This window comes from Coregonus lavaretus (genome assembly GCF_964263955.1).
Source record: "Coregonus lavaretus genome assembly, chromosome: 33".
Taxonomy (NCBI): domain Eukaryota; kingdom Metazoa; phylum Chordata; class Actinopteri; order Salmoniformes; family Salmonidae; genus Coregonus; species Coregonus lavaretus.
In genome coordinates this window covers 10,425,701-10,446,606 of record NC_140020.1, presented here as the reverse complement: position 1 = coordinate 10,446,606, position 20,906 = coordinate 10,425,701, and the positions used below count along the sequence as shown (strand labels likewise).

At 42.2% G+C, this 20,906-nt stretch overlaps 1 protein-coding gene across 3 annotated transcripts in view; it reads left to right on the top strand.

Moving 5' to 3' along the window:
- Positions 1–20,906, top strand: part of LOC311108516 (ubiquitin-conjugating enzyme E2 J1-like) — a 47,999-nt gene that overhangs the window by 15,929 nt on the left and 11,164 nt on the right. For 2 of the 3 annotated variants that reach the window (XM_084151161.1, XM_084151162.1), the window contains exons 2-5: positions 10,583–10,656; positions 12,764–12,895; positions 15,434–15,518; positions 17,591–17,696. In XM_084151161.1, coding sequence (XP_084007287.1) covers positions 10,583–10,656; positions 12,764–12,895; positions 15,434–15,518; positions 17,591–17,696 — 397 coding nt within the window. Of the gene's footprint in view, positions 1–10,387; positions 10,657–12,763; positions 12,896–15,433; positions 15,519–17,590; positions 17,697–20,906 lie in introns of all 3 variants that reach the window. The other variant, XM_084151160.1, reaches the window with a different exon arrangement.

The window sequence follows — 20,906 nt, the reverse complement described above, 5'->3', positions numbered from 1 at the left end:
AGGCTAAATGCACAATAGGAATAGGAAGTGTAAGCTCTGTAGCCCAATATTGTATGTTCACTATCGTAGCAGCTGTCTCTTCTGGATAATCATCACAGAGGAGGTGGTGTGCCCACACAAGCAGACCACACTGTGCTAGTGTTATCTGGAAATCAACCCTCCAAAACCCTGTCAAATCAAATCCCAATTTAAACCGCTCAGTATACAGTATTTTACTCTTCATCCCACCAGCCTACTGTATTAAACCTGGTTAGTCAATAGTGGGTGTTTTCTGTAAAATCTCAGAAAATATTAAACCTGGTTAGTCAATAGTGGGTGTTTTTCTGTGAAATCTCAGAAAGTTAGTCAGCCAGCTGCTGAGAGAGACAACCACCATGCCGGAGTTGGAGGGGGACCCATATATTACCCAATGAGATTCCGGACAGACTGTTGACAGCTGCCATGGCCCGGGGATCAGGCCCATAACTGGAGAGCTTAGTGGCACAGGCAGTGTCTGAGTCGCCATTGGCCCTGCCATCAAAGCCTGGTGCTGACAGACACCCAGTCAGCACCGTAATCAGGCAGAATGAGACATGGAGCTGAGACACTCCAAGTGGCCCTCACATAGCAAGCCTGGCCTGCCCGCCTCTGATACCGTATCTCACCTCTGTCACACTCATTTCCCCACCGCTCAACCGTAAAGAAGTCCCAAGTGGAAGATTTTGTCTGCCACCGCACAGCAGTAGAGATAGAAGGGAGGTATCAACTTAAAAATGGCTACAACTGTGAAAAGCTGTACCCACACATCCACATACAGTGCCCTCTGTAATTATTGGGACAGTGAGAAAGTTAGACGCACAAATATCATACCCCCAAGACATGCTAACCTCTCACCATTACAATAACAGGGGAGGTTAGCATTCTTGGGGGTGTATGATATTTGTGATTCTAACATAATCACTCATCATTATTACCGATTCATTCAGTACTATCCATAATCATGGTAGCATCTACATTAATGTAGAAGTGTTTAGAAATATATTATATTCTTATTTACAATAAAAGTGACTCCAAAATGCTACAATACATTATTTACCATTCATTTCTATTGGGCAAAAAATAATCTGGAACACAACCAAAACAAACAGCAAATGCATCCAACAAGTTTGTAGAGTCACAAGCTTGATGTAATCATTGTGTGCTAGGAATATGGGACCAAATACTACACTTTTGACTTTAATACACATAAGTGAATTTGTCCCCAAAAATTTTCACTGTCCCAATTATTACGGAGGGCACTGTATACCGTAGACTCCCTCACTTTTGTTTTTTTAGACCAGGAAACATAATCACACGTTCCTCCTTCACAGTAGCTCCTCCAGTGTGTGAATGCATCATCTGTTGCTGATGGAGAGTGCGAGAGAGAGGAGTGCTCGCTCTGCTTTCCAGGCTTGTTGTGTGCAGACCTGCTGGAGAGTTGTGCCCCAGTTTGGACAGTGCTAACACAGTGGCTGTCATTGTAATTTACACCACACATTGCCCTTGCTGTCTCCTTCTGTCCAGGGTTTCTGTGGGCCCAATGCATTAGGGCAGAGGTTACAGTACACACACACACACACACACACACACACACACACACACACACAAACACACGCAAACCATACAGTGCATTCGGAAAGTATTCAGACCCCTTGACTTTTTCCACATTTTGTTACATTACAGACTGATTCTAAAATGGGTTAAATCGTCCCCCCCCCCCCTCCATCAATCTACACACAATAACCCATAATGACAAAGCAAAAACAGGTTTTTAGACATTTTTGCCAAATTTAAAACCTGAAATATTACATTTACATAAGTATTCAGACCCTTTACTCAATACTTTGTTGAAGCACCTTTGGCAGCGATTACAGCCTCGAGTCTTCTTGGGTATGACGCTACGAGCTTAGCCCACCTGTATTTGGGGAGTTTCTCCCATTCTTCTCTGCAGATCCTCTCAAGCTCTGTCAGGTTGGATGGGGAGCATTGCTGCACTGCTATTTTCAGGTCTCTCCAGAGATGTTCAATCGGGTTCAAGTCCGGGCTCTGGCTGGGCCACTCAAGGACATTCAGAGACTTGTCCCGAAGCCACTCCTGTGTTGTCTTGGCTGTGTGCTTAGGGTTGTTGTCCTGTTGGAAGGTGAACCTTCGCCCCAGTCTGAGGTCCTGAGCTCACTGGAGCAGGTTTTCATCAAGGATGTCTCTGTACTTTGCTCCGTTAATTTCCCCCCCGATCCTGACTAGTCTCCCAGTCCTGCCGCTAAAGAACATCCCCACAGCATGATGCTGCCACCACCATGCGTCACGCAGAGATGATGCCAGGTTTCCTCCAGACGTGACGCTTGGCATTCAGGCCAAAGAGTTCAATCTTGGTTTCATCAGACCAGATAATCTTGTTTCTCATGGTCTGAGAGTCCTTTAGGTGCCTATGGCAAACTCCAAGCGGTCTGTCATGTGCTTTTTACTCAGGAGTGGCTTCCGTCTGGCCACTCTACCATAAAGGCCTGATTGGTGGAGTGCTGCAGAGATGGTTGTCCTTCTGGAAGGTTCTCCCATCTCCACAGAGGAACTCTGGAGCTCTGTCAGAGTGACCATCGGGTTCTTGGTCACCTCCCTGACCAAGGCCCTTCTCCCCCGATTGCTCAGTTTGGCCGGGCGGCCAGCTCTGGGAAGAGTCTTGGTGGTTCCAAACTTCTTCCATTTAAGAATGAAGGAGGCCACTGTGTTCTTGGGGACCTTCAATGCTGCAGACATTTTATGATTCCCTTCCCCAGATCTGTGCCTCGACACAATCCTTGTCTCGTAGCGCTACTGACAATTCCTTCAACCTCATGTCTTGGTTTTTGCTCTGACATACACTGTCAACTGTGGGACCTTTTATATAGACAGGTGTGTGCATTTCCAAATCATGTCCAATCAATTGAATCTACCACAGGTGGACTCCAATCAATTTGTAGAAACATCTCAAGGATGAACAATGGAAATAGGATGCACCTGTGCTCAATTTCGAGTCTCATAGCAAAGCGTCTGAATACTTATGTAAATATGTATTTCTTTTTTTTATTTTTAATAAATTTGCTAACATAAAAAAAAAAACGTTTTGCTTTGTCATTATGGGTTATTGTGTGTAGATTGATGAGGAAAATGTTTTATTTAATCAATTTTAGAATAAGGATGTAACGTAACAAAATGTGGAAAAAGTCAACAGGTCTGAAAACTTTCTGCCTACAGTCTTTGTTCAATATTTACTGTACAAAGACAGCCGTATGCTGACTATTCATTTATACTGTACAAGGTCCTTAAGCTCTATCCACAGTTCTTTCTTCATACAAAACTAGGCAGTTATATTAATTTCTTATTTTTCTGAAATAATATTATTTTAAGCACTGCAAATATTAAGCTTTGCAAGTTAATAGATAGAATATTAAGCACTCTGTCAATTAATCAAATTTGATAAGAATGCTAAACATTTTATTTGATGCCCTGGTCGGTGTCAACATGGAGGGTACAACCTAAAAAAAAACTATTGCACAATTCCACAGAAAAGTATTAATATTTCCTTTCTAAAGTGGTTCAAGTTGTGACTAGCCTGAGTGCTTACAAATATTTCATTTAAATTCAGCTGTAGCCTGTGGAACTGTTATTCCAGTTTAGGCTCCAACACATGGTCTGACAGCTTTGTTGCATTGTGCCACTTCCTGTTGAAGCTTAGCATCTCATTCTAACGGATTTCCAAGCTGTACTTCAATATTTGGGAATCGGAATTGTTCCTCTGCTGTTGATTGTAAACAGAAATGCATCTGTTGGTGTCTGACTCCTACAACATGACGTCTAAGCTTGATTTAAAGGTTCTACACAGGATTTTTTTAAAACTTTTTGCATCGTAATTTCAGCAAATGTCCATAATATATCTGCCGCTAATAGTGGAATGATAGTGTTTCACAGTATTACTTACCCGCCAGTGTTATAATTGGCTGTGATATTTGCCTATGTATTTCTCCCGCCGGAGCGGCATCTGTTGTCAAACTGGGAAAGCTGTTCTGACTTTGTGGCTGTGTTATCAAGTGGATTCGCTAGTTTCCTGGTTGCTAAAATTCTACACTGTTCGCTCAATTTCAGTTTATGTGAGAAAACAAGCACTGAATAGTGTAGGGAATCATTGTACCATCTAAATCGCTGTGAAATACAGTGGGGAAAAAAAGTATTTAGTCAGCCACCAATTGTGCAAGTTCTCCCACTTAAAAAGATGAGAGAGGCCTGTAATTTTCATCATAGGTACACGTCAACTATGACAGACAAATTGAGGAAAAAAATCCAGAAAATCACATTGTAGGATTTTTTATGAATTTATTTGCAAATTATGGTGGAAAATAAGTATTTGGTCACCTACAAACAAGCAAGATTTCTGGCTCTCACAGACCTGTAACTCCTTCTTTAAGAGGCTCCTCTGTCCTCCACTCGTTACCTGTATTAATGGCACCTGTTTGAACTTGTTATCAGTATAAAAGACACCTGTCCACAACCTCAAACAGTCACACTCCAAACTCCACTATGGCCAAGACCAAAGAGCTGTCAAAGGACACCAGAAACAAAATTGTAGACCTGCACCAGGCTGGGAAGACTGAATCTGCAATAGGTAAGCAGCTTGGTTTGAAGAAATCAACTGTGGGAGCAATTATTAGGAAATGGAAGACATACAAGACCACTGATAATCTCCCTTGATCTGGGGCTCCACGCAAGATCTCACCCCGTGGGGTCAAAATGATCACAAGAACGGTGAGCAAAAATCCCAGAACCACACGGGGGGACCTAGTGAATGACCTGCAGAGAGCTGGGACCAAAGTAACAAAGCCTACCATCAGTAACACACTACGCCGCCAGGGACTCAAATCCTGCAGTGCCAGACGTGTCCTCCTGCTTAAGCCAGTACATGTCCAGGCCCGTCTGAAGTTTGCTAGAGTGCATTTGGATGATCCAGAAGAGGATTGGGAGAATGTCATATGGTCAGATGAAACCAAAATAGAACTTTCTGGTAAAAACTTAACTCGTCGTGTTTGGAGGACAAAGAATGCTGAGTTGCATCCAAAGAACACCATACCTACTGTGAAGCATGGGGGTGGAAACATTATGCTTTGGGGCTGTTTTTCTGCAAAGGGACCAGGACGACTGATCCGTGTAAAGGAAAGAATGAATGGGGCCATGTATCGTGAGATTTTGAGTGAAAACCTCCTTCCATCAGCAAGGGCATTGAAGAGGAAACGTGGCTGGGTCTTTCAGCATGACAATGATCCCAAACACACTGCCCGGGCAACGAAGGAGTGGCTTCGTAAGAAGCATTTCAAGGTCCTGGAGTGGCCTAGCCAGTCTCCAGATCTCAACCCCATAGAATATCTTTGGAGGGAGTTGAAAGTCCGTGTTGCCCAGCGACAGCCCCAAAACATCACTGCTCTAGAGGAGATCTGCATGGAGGAATGGGCCAAAATACCAGCAACCGTGTGTGAAAACCTTGTGAAGACTTACAGAAAATGTTTGACCTGTGTCATTGCCAACAAAGGGTATATAACAAAGTATTGAGAAACTTTTGTTATTGACCAAATACTTATTTTCCATCATAATTTGCAAATAAATTCATTAAAAATCCTACAATGTGATTTTCTGGATTTTTTTTTCTCATTTTGTCTGTCATAGTTGACGTGTACCTATGATGAAAATTATAGGCCTCTCTCATCTTTTTAAGTGGGAGAACTTGCACAATTGGTGGCTGACTAAATACTTTTTTTCACCACTGTATCATTTAAATTACAAAAAAATATTGTTTTACAGCTCTTTGAAGCTGGTGGACCAAAAAAAAAAAAGTTTTATTATGGAAAATATATTTCCCAGCGATTTAGATGTTACAATGATACCCTACACTATTCAGTGCTTGTTTTCTCACATAAACTGAAATTGAGTGAACAGTGTAGAATTTTAGCAACCAGGAAATGACATTGATTTACACTAGATAACACCGCCACGAAGTCAGAACAGCTTTCCCGATTTGACAGATACTGCTCCGGTGGGATAAATCAATAGTCGAATATCACAGCCAATCACAACACTGGCAGGTAAGTAATACTGTGAAACACTATCATTCCACTATTAGCACCAGAAATATTTTAGTAATTTGCTGAAATTACAATGCACCTTTTTAAAGTGTCAATAGAAACCACTGGCTTCACTAATCTGACAAATCAGGATGTGAAAATAGATTTCTCAGACAGTCATGTTTTGGGGGAAATATTATTCCCCCATTGCTTTGGTCACACTGTCTGACCTGCATGTCATTTTCTCTCCGAAATGTGTTTATTGATCATTATTAGCATGTCATAACTAGGGCTGTGTTGGTCACAAAACTTCGTCAGCTGGTGATTGTCAAGCAAATAACTGTCGGTCTCACAGTGTAATTGACCGTTAATTAACATAAACACATTTAGCATCTCCTGGCTTCCACACACAACCTGCAAGCCACTGATGCAGACCTTTGGAACATCTATATTTTAAAAAGTCAAATAAATCCATGTAATATAGCCTACACCTTCACAATAAATCCGTTATTTATTTTAGACGGGTCTAAAGAAACATGATATTAAGAAAGTGTTGTCTATTTCAGAAGAACAGAATAGCATTGTCCTTATGTTAGGCCCTGATTTGGCTATGCCATATGGCTGTGGGCTACACTAGTTAATTTAGCAGACAAGATTTGCTTAGAATTCCGTGGCATTATTTTATATTATTTTATAGTATGAAGAATACAATTAAACAAAGCTGAATAAAATAGAAAGGATATTTTCTCCAAACGATTTGAGGGAGTGCGCACATGCGGCTATTCTGTGTTGAGCGGTTAACAAAGAAATAGGTACTCCTATATGCTTAATTTAGAGATATTAATGTAACTTTAGTTGTTCTACAAACGTTGGCCTATATGTTTGGATTTTTAATACATCGTAAGGCTGCATGATGAGACTCTAATGATGATTTGAAAAAAGTGGCTTGAAAGGCATGAGCTCTGCTTTCTTTTTGTGCAGACTGTACACTCTTCATCAGTCTCTCATTCACAATTTGACAAGCACTTGATAATGCCTCGAATTTCACAGCTGCATCCCCTTTGTGTAGCAGTAAAAACAATTCATGCCTTTTGCGGCCAGTGGCCGTTGTGCCCATGGCCCGGAGTGCTGCATTGTACCCTTCTCCCTGAGTGCTGCCTGCTCCGAAGCACCTCTCACTCACATGGCTCTCCATCACGTGAACAAGTCTCTCACAGGCTACAAGTAAAGACAGACAAATCGGGGACGCAACTGTGCGTGTCCTTATCCAATTCCGAGGTGCATATTGAAAATATTGGAATAACTGTCCACATTTACTTTTCGTCAGCCAACAAGATGAGTAAGCCTAACGAACAGCAAAAGCACTAGCCTATCAACTTTTGTACTATGGGGGATAGTAGATTGACATAGGCTGTCTATGTCAATCTACTATCCCCCATAGTACAAAAGTTGACCTATTCTGTGCGAGAAATAAATATTCCAAATGCGATAGATCCCAAATTAATACAACCACTAGCATCAAAACCACTTTTTTACGCAATGTGGCTGACGGAACAGATCAGAACGTTTAGCTTAAAATGTTGATAAACTATTTCTTCACATTATAAGCGCAGCAATGCGCACACGGCAGTAGGCTATAAGCGCAAATGTTCCATTAGCGGGAAAACACCCTTATCAAAAGTGACCGCAAATGCGATTATGCATGTAATGCCTTATTATAAAGATGCATTTTTATGGTCAAAATTATCTTCCCCAAACTTGAAACTCACGCGCTGCTTATGAATGCCAGTTAGGCTCTATATTCCTTGTAAAGTGGATTAATGTGCTTAATTTTAGGAAGTTATTTGGCCACTTTAGTTGTGATACAAACCTTATCAAAACATTTGGTCGCCAGCTGTACAGTGTTTCCTCCGACACATTGGTGCGGCTGGCTTCCGGGTTAAGCGAGCAGTGTGTCAAGATGCAGTGCGGCTTGGCGGGGTCGTGTTTCGGAGGACGCATGGCTCTCGACCTTCGCCTCTCCCGAGTCCGTACGGGAGTTTCAGCGATGGGACAAGACTGTAACTACCAATTGGATATCACGAAAAAGGGGTAAAAAGTACAAAAAATATAAATAAAAAATCTAACATATGGGCTAGGCTACATGAGGTGTGCGACTATGATTTGAAAAAGTTGCAAAAAAAGGCATTGTTTCTTGCCTTAAGCTGGGCATCATTCACAAGTGATAGTATATAATTCACAAGTGATAGGCTAATATTGTCACCCATCAAACTATTCTTGATTTAATCTTGTCTTTACGTATACTAAATAATATATGTGGGAAATTTGTTTTGATTTAGAATGGACCATTATCATGCACCTTTCTCGAAACAGGGGCAGGGGAAAAAATACATGTCATCTATGCACTTAAATAGCGAATAGAGGACGCTTTTCCCGTAGTTCATTTTCATGGCAGCCAGGTAGGCTATACTCCTATTGTAAAGAGAAACAATGTGCTTAATATTAGGAAAGTTGAGAAATAAATTAAGTAAGCCTATAGAAAGATGATAGGATCCTCCTCTTTTTAGAAATGTTGCGCAACATAAGCTTATGGGCTCTCATTAAGTGTTTGATTAGATGTTCAATGTCAAGAGTGATTAGAGGGACTAGAGTGCTGAGTACCAGGCAGTTAACAAGTTTGGTAGGCTACAAACGACCATCAGCAGCATCAGAGCTTGGAGAAGCCTAATTAGCTGACTAAAAGGTCATGTGGAATTTGACTGCCTTCATGACTCGTGACCACCGGTGTGGCGGTAATACGGTCACTGCAACAACCCTAGTCATAACCTCATCTTGTGTTTACGCAGACAGTTTTTTTCAGAAAGCTAAACTTGATCTTACCCTCTGTGACCCTGTTGTCTGTGGGTAAACAAGGGGGCGGAGGGGGAAGAGTTTAATCAGGTCATTCTAGTTTCACACACATCGACTTCCCTTCCTTTTTCATCTCTTTCCAGTGAAGGATTCCAGAATAGTACAGATAGTTAGATCTTTAGAGGGTCTGGCCCGAGGTGAGATCAGACCTGGAACACGTGCCCTGGGAGCCTCTCTGTTCCACTGCCTTGAACTGACTTCCTTTCCCCTTCTCTTTGCCCTACAGTCACACAGGGGCTGTGTCTGAAAACCTTACTAGCTGTTTTTCTCAATTCCTCTGAAAGCAGGTTCAAGGGAGGGACCTTGGATCCTCTCCTCCAATGTGCTTTGAGATAAATTTAGGAAACTAGGATGCAGGAAGCAAGGATTTGATGACTGGTAACGTTTTCAGACACAGCCAGGGTTTCTTTCCAACCCATGGTCCCCACTCCCACTCATGAGCTCATTTTACAGGCTCACTTCTTCTAAAGGATTCCAAACCAATTCCGTTCATCTGAATACTCTTTAGTTCCACTTTCCTTTTCCAATTATTTTCCAATTTTGGTTCCATCTCGTCTCCTTTTCAACGAGTCGGTGGGTAAGCGTAACAACTCAATAACAGAACAATCATAGAGAACTCCATGACCTTGCGCGCTGACAATTCAACAGCTACTGGGAACTTTGTGGAGCAGTTGCTAACATGTACTGACATGTTGAATCGTAATGCTCTAACACCTCTGTACTGTATGAGATTGTGATTACTGTGAATTGTCCCTCTTAAATAAGCTAAATAAATAACATGGCACCTATACAAACCCCTCATGTTTTTTTTTCATGGTCCTGCAAGCCAGATAAAACAATGGTCCTGGAACATGGCTTGTAGATTTTTTTTCAGCACCTGTTGTGTGTCTTGTGACCTTGAGTGAGAAGTAGATTGAGAGGGTTGGAGACGTCAGGAAACACTTTGTCCTGAGGTGACATAATGTGGTCATCATGATGTCCTAGTTCACTTCCTGCCCACCAGTTTGACCAGCAGCAGATGTGTAATAAGGCTCAAGTAAACATAAAATAGTTTTCTTCAATTTTCAATAGTTATTTTCAATGTATTTATCAGGGGCTGCTGCAGCACCCTCAGCACCTCTACTTCCAGCAGCTATGAGCACTGTGTATTTTAAATCAGGAGTCTAGCCTACTGTCCTATCTGTAGGGCCCTATAAAATCAGCATTATTTTTTGCCTGATTCCATTTAGTTTTTTCCCAAATTAATTTAATGCATTTTCTAAAAAGTTCAATACATTTAGTTGATTTCCTACTAAGTTCAATACATTTTTGAATATTGTTGAATTCTGTTTTAATGTCTGAATCCTGTGATTCTGTCCGCGTTTTCCACAACGCAGATTTTATAGGGCCCTATAACTGTCTGTGGATATGGAGATGTAGACGGACCGGTGGAGAAGATGCCTGGAACACCACATGCCAGTGGAAGTAAACTGCAAGCTTGGTGTCAGCTAGGATAAAGAATGAGAGAATGTCAGCTTTACCTGGGGCTAACCGTGATGTTTTGTTTGTTCTCTTCGCCGGGTGGGTGCTAGCTGTGAAGAGGTTGATGAAGGAGGCAGCTGAACTGAGGGACCCCACAGAGCACTACCACGCCCAGCCACTGGAGGTCAGTCATACCTGGGGCCACCCAAACTCACTCAGGCGCACCACATACATCCCTGTCCTACTCATTATCGACACAGAGAGATTTTTGTTTTGTCATGGATGCTTTTTTCCTCACGTTCTTCCCTATGTTACTTAAAAATCAATAAACAATCACACAAAACATAGAGACTGAGAGCGATGCGCAATAATTTAAATATGTGACGACCGCCTCAATTCTGTCTTATGTAAAAACATTTGAAAAGTAGAGACTCAGAGCTATAAAATGGTATATCATACACTGCAGTTGAGGAACAATGGGAAATTAATTCTGCTTTGAAAGTTGATAAACATGTAGCCCCACTTTTGAGAAAATGGCCCTTGAAAGTTTTGGTACACCTACTGGAGAGCTCTTCTTTGTCTACACCCATTCAGCATTGTTCACACACTCTTAATCCTTAGCCCCACCCATCTCTTTAAGGATTCACGTGAGGCCATGTGGTAAACACACGCTATATCAAATAAAATCTAAGTTTATTTGTCACATGCACAGCATACAGAAGGTGTAAACTGTACAAGAAATGGTTACTTGAATAGTAGCAATATCAAAAACAGAAAGTGTCCAGATAAAAATATTGTATAATTATTAGATGATGCTTACCCATTTTTTACATTTACATTTTAGTCATTTAGCAGACGCTCTTATCCAGAGCGACTTACAGTTAGTGAATACATATTTTTTTTATACTGGCCCCCCGTGGGAATCGAACCCACAACCCTGGCATTGCAAACGCCAAGCTCTATCAACTGAGCTACATCCCTGCCGGCCATTCCCTCCCATACCCTGGACGACGCTGGGCCAATTGTGCGCCGCCCATGAGTCTCCCGGTCGCGGCCGGTGGCGACAGAGCCTGGATTCGAACCAGGATCTCTAGTGGCACAGTTAGCACTGTTACCCGACACACTTGTCTAAATTGATGGGTCATGTGAAGGAAATGCTATAACCACCCCCAGCCACATCTAGCTAAGTGGATGGGTCACTATTGTCTAGACATGTACACGTTCATGAAATACAATAGATGGCCGTAATCACCCCCAGACACACCTGGCTAATTTGATGCGTTGTAATAATCCGGCCGAAGTGGAGTCTTTTGTTTAGACATGTAGGTAGGTAGTTAGCTAGCTAGCTAAACAATGAACCGGCATAATCCCAACAAATACTACTAACCAATACAAACATTGTCATAGCTGTAGTATAAATCTGCAGGTAGCTAAAGCTAACAAACTAGGTTCAATGTTAGCTAGCTAACATTAGGCAATAACTAGCAATGCAAATGTATTTCTGATTCAAATAATATTACTACACAGATCCATACACGTAATGTTAGCTAGCAAGCCAGCAAGCTAACGTTCTCTAACTAACAGTACGCTTTAACTTGCAATAAAAACAACTTTCTGACAAAATTAGAAACATATATCATAAAATGTAGCTAGACTCTTAACCGTATATATGGATGAATGCTTCATTGCAGACTGTAACCATTGTTTGTAGCTACATCTTGTTTGGCCGGCGTTGTGTCACGTCACTCCGGTTCACACTGACCGTGGCATGTGCAGAAAGTAGCCCATCACTTTTTCCAACTGATCTGTCGATAGCGCCTGCTAAATTCAGGGCATCAATGTTGTTGAGAAAAGTAGCAAAACTTTTGTAGTTCTCGTTGGCTAATGTTATATCTTTCAAAAACGGCGCGGTAGAAAGGACAATCAACACATACTGAAAAGCTCCCATTACAAACAGAAGCATGCTACATGGCAGACCAATCCAAACTCATCTCCCAGCATGTCCAGCCCTTCCATTATCTCAGCCAATCATGGTTAGTGGGAAGGTTCCTGTCTTTTTCCGTGGCTAAACCAACTAGGCTCGTAATTTAACAATTGTATTTGTATTTATGGATGGAATACAAATTTGTTATTAAGGCACATGAAAGTTGACATGTTCCAGAAGGCATTTCTGCAAAAAACGCATTTTACGTTCAAATGCCTCTCCTGTGAAGTAGTGACGTGCAACATATGTCTACTTTCCTGAAACGAGTCACATATGTGTTTGTGACTGGCTTGTTGTGTACCCGCAGGATAATCTGTTTGAGTGGCACTTCTCTGTCCGCGGGCCCCCGGACTCAGATTTTGACGGTGGGGTTTACCATGGCAGAATCGTGCTGCCCCCGGAGTACCCTATGAAGCCCCCCAGCATAATCCTACTCACAGTAAGACCCCCAACACACACACACTTATTAAGATATACCCCGCTCTCGATCAATCACAGCCAATTATGTGTAAATTGAAGTAACGATGAAAAGCAACCAATCAAATTATCAAAGGCTGGATGATAGACATTTTGTCTTAACCAGGAGCCACATCTGATGACACACCGAGCCACTATTGTCAGAACAAAGCCATGCCTGTCACTGCACTATCACAGAGGACTTGAATGGTTCTGTGGGAAAGAAGAGGGAATGTGTATTTTTTTCATGCACCAATAATAACCTGAAGAACCAATGACAGGCTGATAAAAGCCAGTTGATCAGACAGGTTGTGACAGTCTTTTTTTATGTCCAGAGTCTCTTTTTTTCTCTGACTCTCAGCTCAGGCTGGCAAGTTTTACTTGGTCTTTGAAGGCTCACTCTCTTTTTTTCTCTTAACATCCCTCTCTTCAACCACCCCCCAGCCTCCACCCTCCCCTCGGTCTGTCTCAATGTCTTCCTGTTGCTTGTTCAACCTGGTTGTCATAGACCGTGATATGGTAATAGAGATCCTATCATAGAAATCCTATAAATCACTTACAGTGGGGGGAAAAAGTATTTAGTCAGCCACCAATTGTGCAAGTTCTCCCACTTAAAAAGATGAGAGAGGCCTGTAATTTTCATCATAGGTACACGTCAACTATGACAGACAAATTGAGAGAAAAAAATCCAGAAAATCACATTGTAGGATTTTTAATGAATTTATTTGCAAATTATGGTGGAAAATAAGTATTTGGTCACCTACAAACAAGCAAGATTTCTGGCTCTCACAGACCTGTAACTTCTTCTTTAAGAGGCTCCTCTGTCCTCCACTCGTTACCTGTATTAATGGCACCTGTTTGAACTTGTTATCAGTATAAAAGACACCTGTCCACAACCTCAAACAGTCACACTCCAAACTCCACTATGGCCAAGACCAAAGAGCTGTCAAAGGACACCAGAAACAAAATTGTAGACCTGCACCAGGCTGGGAAGACTGAATCTGCAATAGGTAAGCAGCTTGGTTTGAAGAAATCAACTGTGGGAGCAATTATTAGGAAATGGAAGACATACAAGACCACTGATGATCTCCCTCAATCTGGGGCTCCACGCAAGATCTCACCCCGTGGGGTCAAAATGATCACAAGAACCACACGGGGGGACCTAGTGAATGACCTGCAGAGAGCTGGGACCAAAGTAACAAAGCCTACCATCAGTAACACACTACGCCGCCAGGGACTCAAATCCTGCAGTGCCAGACGTGTCCCCCTGCTTAAGCCAGTACATGTCCAGGACCGTCTGAAGTTTGCTAGAGTGCATTTGGATGATCCAGAAGAGGATTGGGAGAATGTCATATGGTCAGATGAAACCAAAATATAACCTTTTGGTAAAAACTCAACTCGTCGTGTTTGGAGGACAAAGAATGCTGAGTTGCATCCAAAGAACACCATATCTACTGTGAAGCATGGGGGTGGAAACATCATGCTTTGGGGCTGTTTTTCTGCAAAGGGACCAGGACGACTGATCCGTGTAAAGGAAAGAATGAATGGGGCCATGTATCGTGAGATTTTGAGTGAAAACCTCCTTCCATCAGCAAGGGCATTGAAGATTAAACGTGGCTGGGTCTTTCAGCATGACAATGATCCCAAACACACCGCCCGGGCAACGAAGGAGTGGCTTCGTAAGAAGCATTTCAAGGTCCTGGAGTGGCCTAGCCAGTCTCCAGATCTCAACCCCATAGACAATATTTGGAGGGAGTTGAAAGTCTGTGTTGCCCGGTGACAGTCCCAAAACATTACATTTACATTTTAGTCATTTAGCAGACGCTCTTATCCAGAGCGACTTACAGTTAGTGAGTGCATACCTTTTATTTTTTATTTTTCATACCCCCCATTGGAATCGAACCCACAACCCTGGCGTTGCAAACGCCATGCTCTACCAACTGAGCTACATCCCTGCCGGCCATTCCCTCCCCTACCCTGGACGACGCTGGGACAATTGTGCGCCGCCCCATGGGTCTCCCGGTCACGGCCGGCTACGACAGAGCCTGGATTCGAACCAGGATCTCTAGTGGCACAGTTAGCACTGCAATGCAGTGCCTTAGACCACTGCGCCACTCGGGAGGCTGCTCTAGAGGAGATCTGCATGGAGGAATGGGCCAAAATACCAGCAACAGTGTGTGAAAACCTTGTGAAGACTTACAGAAAACGTTTGACCTGTGTCATTGCCAACAAAGGGTATATAACAAAGTATTGAGAAACTTTTGTTATTGACCAAATACTTATTTTCCACCATAATTTGCAAATAAATTCATAAAAAATCCTACAATGTGATTTTCTGGAATTTTTTTCTCAATTTGTCTGTCATAGTTGCCGTGTACCTATGAAGAAAATTACAGGCCTCTCTCATCTTTTTAAGTGGGAGAACTTGCACAATTGGTGGCCGACTAAATACTTTTTTCCCCCACTATCTTTTTTATATATGTATTCTATATGTAATTCTATGGATATGCTTCTCTTTTAGCCCAATGGGAGATTCGAGGTGGGGAAGAAGATCTGTCTGAGCATCTCTGGCCATCACCCGGAGACATGGCAGCCATCTTGGAGCAGTAGGTATCCCTGTGTAACTGGTGTCACTGTGCTTGCTTAACAGTATAGCTACCTTCCTCATGAGCCCACACTGGTACTCGAGCTCAGATCCTCTGCCTCGCAAACACACGTGACCACCCGCTTCACAACATCTTAGCCATCTACGCTATTGAAAAGCTAGCAGTTCGGTAGCGCAGGTGGAGACATTTCACCTGCAGCTGTAGGCCCCGTAGCTACACGGCACATTTTTTTGATCTTGCTTAGATATCTTTTACCATTAGAATGCATTGACTTGACGTCTTACCAAGGTAAATTATCTTAGTGCACTGGCAGATCATTTTGCTTATTTTAACCTAAAAAAGGTTTGACAAGTGGGGTAAGATAAATTATCTTATTTCAAGATATTTGATCTTAATAAGACGTCTTACGAAGACAAATTATCTTAGTGCACTGGCAGATATTTTGCTTACTTTAACCAAAAAAATGATTGAAACAAGTCAGAATATCTTAAACAAGGCAAATTATCTTGATGCATTTTCTGTGTAAGCAAAATCAACTTAAAATAAGTAAATGGCTTGTCTCCTCTAGCCTGGAGACAGACACACACCCACCCAGCTCACCACACAGTCCTTGTTCCCTCTTCCAGTCCTTCTCATCCAGCTGCTGCACTAAACTTAGCCTAGCATCTCCACTCACTCGCTCTCTGCCTGCCAGGGACCAACAGGAACAAACGACGGATTAAGACTTTTAATTTGAATTTAAATTAAGGCAGATATGCAAATGTATTTTTTGCTCAGGCATTTTTGTTCTATCATTGAGCTTTCCCCCCGCAGTTTAAAGAGTGGGAACTGGAAGGGGCTGAAAAGAAGACTTCATAGCAGAACAAAGTAAATAAGAAGAAAGTGTCACTGGAAATTGAGATTTGGCACGCACGTCTTATTCGCTCACAAAGCCCCGTATTGGCAGCAGACAGCACACTATTTCCTTCATACCTTGAGTCTGATATTTACATTATTTTCTGGCATGATTTCAGTTACCACCGTTAAGCCATCCTATTTCTGAGTATTCCTCTCACGTTATTCTCCGTACCAAAAGCATGGAAATGTAATCAGATAGAATTCAATGGGAGAATCCCGCAATGCATTTATTTATATTCCTTTCGGGGTATTTTGATGAGCAAAAAAAAGCTTGTCCAAAATAACTCCCACTCTTGCCCTCCAGGGTCACATGGCAAGCCAATGAGGCCATGGCCCAGAGATTGGACATCTCCCACTGGGTTTTTGGGGTCTCAGCTCTCCAGTACAAGTTCACTCTGGTCCACTATAGGCTCATTCTGTGGGGGAAAAGCTCGATAATAAGTTCCAGTGGAATCGCAATGGCACCGGGGGGCCAGCCGCATTGGTTCCTAGCTTATGTTTGTTATGCAGTACCATGAGCCTACGCCCACAGGTTTAATGATTTCTGGAGAGAGAATTCAGACTGATATCATCTTGAAAGCATTCTTCAATCAAATCATTATCTGTTGAAACAGGCTTTCACTGCATAGCAGGCCTCCTTAACCTCTCTCTCTTCTCTTTTCCCTGTAGCTGTTTTCTCGCTAGCTGTCCATTCTCTGCCTCCAGTCAGCCTGCTACTTATGTTTAGACTTGATTTCATAGGTGTTTATACTGTACATTCTAGCCTTTTACAAGTTTATGTATTCAATAATAATAATAATAATAATAATATTCAAAGCATCCATTGGTTTTGAGTTGTTCATCAATTATAGATAGAAACCCCTGAAGCAGCCATTGACATGCACAGAAGCTCTCCCAACATTTTGTGAAAAGTGTCCCATCATGTCAGCTGGAGAATGCTATTTGAGGAGTTGCAGTGGTGAATGTCCTCAGAGATGCTCTCTAAATCCAGGCTTACGCAGTAGAAAACAAAGCATTACTCCCGCAACACATTACATAACATGGCTGGCGAACTTGACAGAATGTGCCGTGGTATTTCATGTGATTTAGCGACTTCCTTTATCCATTGCTGTTACTAGTTGACAGACAGTATTTGTTTTTTTGTCTTTCATAATTTTTTTGTTTCTCCCTTCCAGTCAGAACGGCACTAATAGCTATAATCGGATTCATGCCAACCAAAGGAGAGGGTGCAATCGGATCCCTTGATTATAATCCAGAGGAGAGGAGAGGCCTGGCCAAAAAGTAAGATTACACAGATTAAACCCTCCACTGTTTCCACTTTACTCTCTTTCCAATGCAAAGATTAAGCCATGCAAGTCTAAGTACACACTGCCGGTACAGTGAAACTGCGAATGGCTCATTAAATCAGTTGAGAGTCTGCACTGAGGGATATAGATGGAGGGATGGGGGATGGGGGGGGACCTTACCGTTAAATGCTTACTTACAAGCCCTTGCAGTTTTAAGAAAATAGAGTTAAGAAAATATTTACTAAATAAACTAAAGTAAAAATATATATATATACACACTACCGTTCAAAAGTTTGGGGTCAATTAGAAATGTCCTTGTTTTCGAAAGAAATGCATTTTTTTTGTCCATTTAAAATAACATCAAATTGATCAGAAATACAGTGTAGACATTGTTAATGTTGTAAATGGCTATTGTAGCTGGAAACGGCAGATTTTTTATGGAATATCTACATAGGCGTACAGAGGCCCATTATCAGCAACCATCAGTCCTGTGTTCCAATGGCACGTTGTGTTTGCTAATCCAAGTTTATCATTTTAAAAGGCTAATTGATCATTAGAAAACCCTTTTGCAATTATGTTAGCAAAGCTGAAAACAGTTGTGCTGACTAAAGAAGCAATAAAACTGGCCTTCTTGAGACTAGTTGAGTATCTGGAGCATCAGCAATTGTGGGTTCGATTACAGGATCAAAATGGCCAGAACCAAATAACTTTCTTCTGAAACTCGTCAGTCTATTCTATTCTGAGAAATGAAGGCTATTCCATGTGAGAAATTGCCAAGAAACTGAAGATCTCATACAACGCTGTGTACTACTCCCTTCACAGAACAGCGCAAACTGGCTCTAACCAGAATAGAAAGAGGAGTGGGAGGCCCCGGTGCACAACTGAGCAAGAGGACAAATACATTAGTGTCTTGTTTGAGAAACAGACGCCTCACAGGTCCTCAACTGGCAGCTTCATTAAATAGTACCCGCAAAACACCAGTCTCAACGTCAACAGTGAAGAGGCGACTCCGGGATGCTGACCTAGGCAGAGTTGCAAAGAAAAAGCCATATCTCAGACTGGCCAATAAAAATAAAAGATTAAGATGGGCAGTCTGAGATACAGTGAGGGAAAAAAGTATTTGATCCCCTGCTGATTTTGTACGTTTGCCCACTGACAAAGACATGATCAGTCTATCATTTTAATGGTAAGTTTATTTGAACAGTGAGAGACAGAATAACAAAAAAATCCAGAAAAACGCATGTCAAAAATGTTATAAATTGATTTGCATTTTAATGAGGGAAATAAGTATTTGACCCCTCTGCAAAACATTACTTAGTACTTGGTGGCAAAACCCTTGTTGGCAGTCACAGAGGTCAAACGTTTCTTGTAGTTGGCCACCAGGTTTGCACACATCTCAGGAGGGATTTTGTCCCACTCCTCTTTAGAGATCTTCTCCAAGTCATTAAGGTTTCGAGGCTGACGTTTGGCAACTCGAACCTTCAGCTCCCTCCACAGATTTTCTATGGGATTAAGGTCTGGAGACTGGCTAGGCCACTCCAGGACCTTAATGTGCTTCTTCTTGAGCCACTCCTTTATTGCCTTGGCCGTTTGTTTTGGGTCATTGTCATGCTGGAATACCCATCCACGACCCATTTTCAATGCCCTGGCTGAGGGAAGGAGGTTCTCACCCAAAAGTTGACGGTACATGGCCCCGTCCATCGTCCCTTTGATGCGGTGAAGTTGTCCTGTCCCCTTAGCAGAAAAACACCCCCAAAGCATAATGTTTCCACCTCCATGTTTGACGGTGGGGATGGTGTTCTTGGGGTCATAGGCAGCATTCCTCCTCCTCCTCCAAACACGGCGAGTTGAGTTGATGCCAAAGAGCTCGATTTTGGTCTCATCTGACCACAACACTTTCACCCAGTTCTCCTCTGAATCATTCAGATGTTCGTTGGCAAACTTCAGACGGCCCTAATATATGTGCTTTCTTGAGCAGGGGGACCTTGCAGGATTTCAGTCCTTCACGGCGTAGTGTGTTACCAATTGTTTTCTTGGTGACTATGGTCCCAGTTGCCTTGAGATCATTGACAAGATCCTTCCGTGTAGTTCTGGGCTGATTCCTCACCGTTCTCATGATCATTGCAACTCCACGAGGTGAGATCTTGCATGGAGCCCCAGGCCGAGGGAGATTGACAGTTATTTTATGTTTCTTCCATTTGCGAATAATCGCACCAACTGTTGTCACCTTCTCACCAAGCTGCTTGCCGATGGTCTTGTAGCCCATTCCAGCCTTGTAGGTCTACAATCTTGTCCCTGACATCCTTGGAGAGCTCTTTGGTCTTGGCCATGGTGGAGAGTTTGGAATCTGATTGATTGATTGCTTCTGTGGACAGGTGTCTTTTATACAGGTAACAAGCTGAGATTAGGAGCACTCCCTTTAAGAGTGTGCTCCTAATCTCAGCTCGTTACCTGTATAAAAGACACCTGGGAGCCAGAAATCTTTCTGATTGAGAGGGGGTCAAATACTTATTTCCCTCATTAAAATGCAAATCAATTTATAACATTTTTTACATGTGTTTTTCTGGATTTATTTGTTGTTATTCTGTCTCTCACTGTTCAAATAAACCTACCATTAAAATTATAGACTGATCATTTCTTTGTCAGTGGGCAAACGTACAAAATCAGCAGGGGCTCAAATACTTTTTTCCCCTCTATGTCATTTTCTTTGCAACTCTGCCTATAAGGTCAGCATCCCGGAGTCGTCTCTTCACTGTTGACGTTGAAACTGGTGTTTTGAGGGTACTATATGCTTAATGAAGCTGCCAGTTGAGGACCTGTGAGGCGTTTGTTTCTCACTCTAATGTATTTGTCCTCTTGCTCAGATGTGCACTGGGGCCTCCCACTCCTCTTTCTATTTTGGTTAGAGCCTGTTTGCGCTGTTCTGTGAAGGGAGTAGTACACAGCGTTATACAAGATCTTCAGTTTCTTGGCAATTTCTCACATGGAATAGCCTTCATTGCTCAGAACAAGAATACACTGACGAGTTTCAGAAGAAAGTTATTTGTTTCTGGCCACAATTGCTGATGCTCCAGATACTCAACTAGTCTCAAGAAGGCCAGTTTTATTGCTTCTTTAATCAGCACAACAGTTTTCAGCTGTGCTAACATAATTGCAAAAGGGTTTTCTAATGATCAATTAGCCTTTTAAAATGATAAACTTGGAT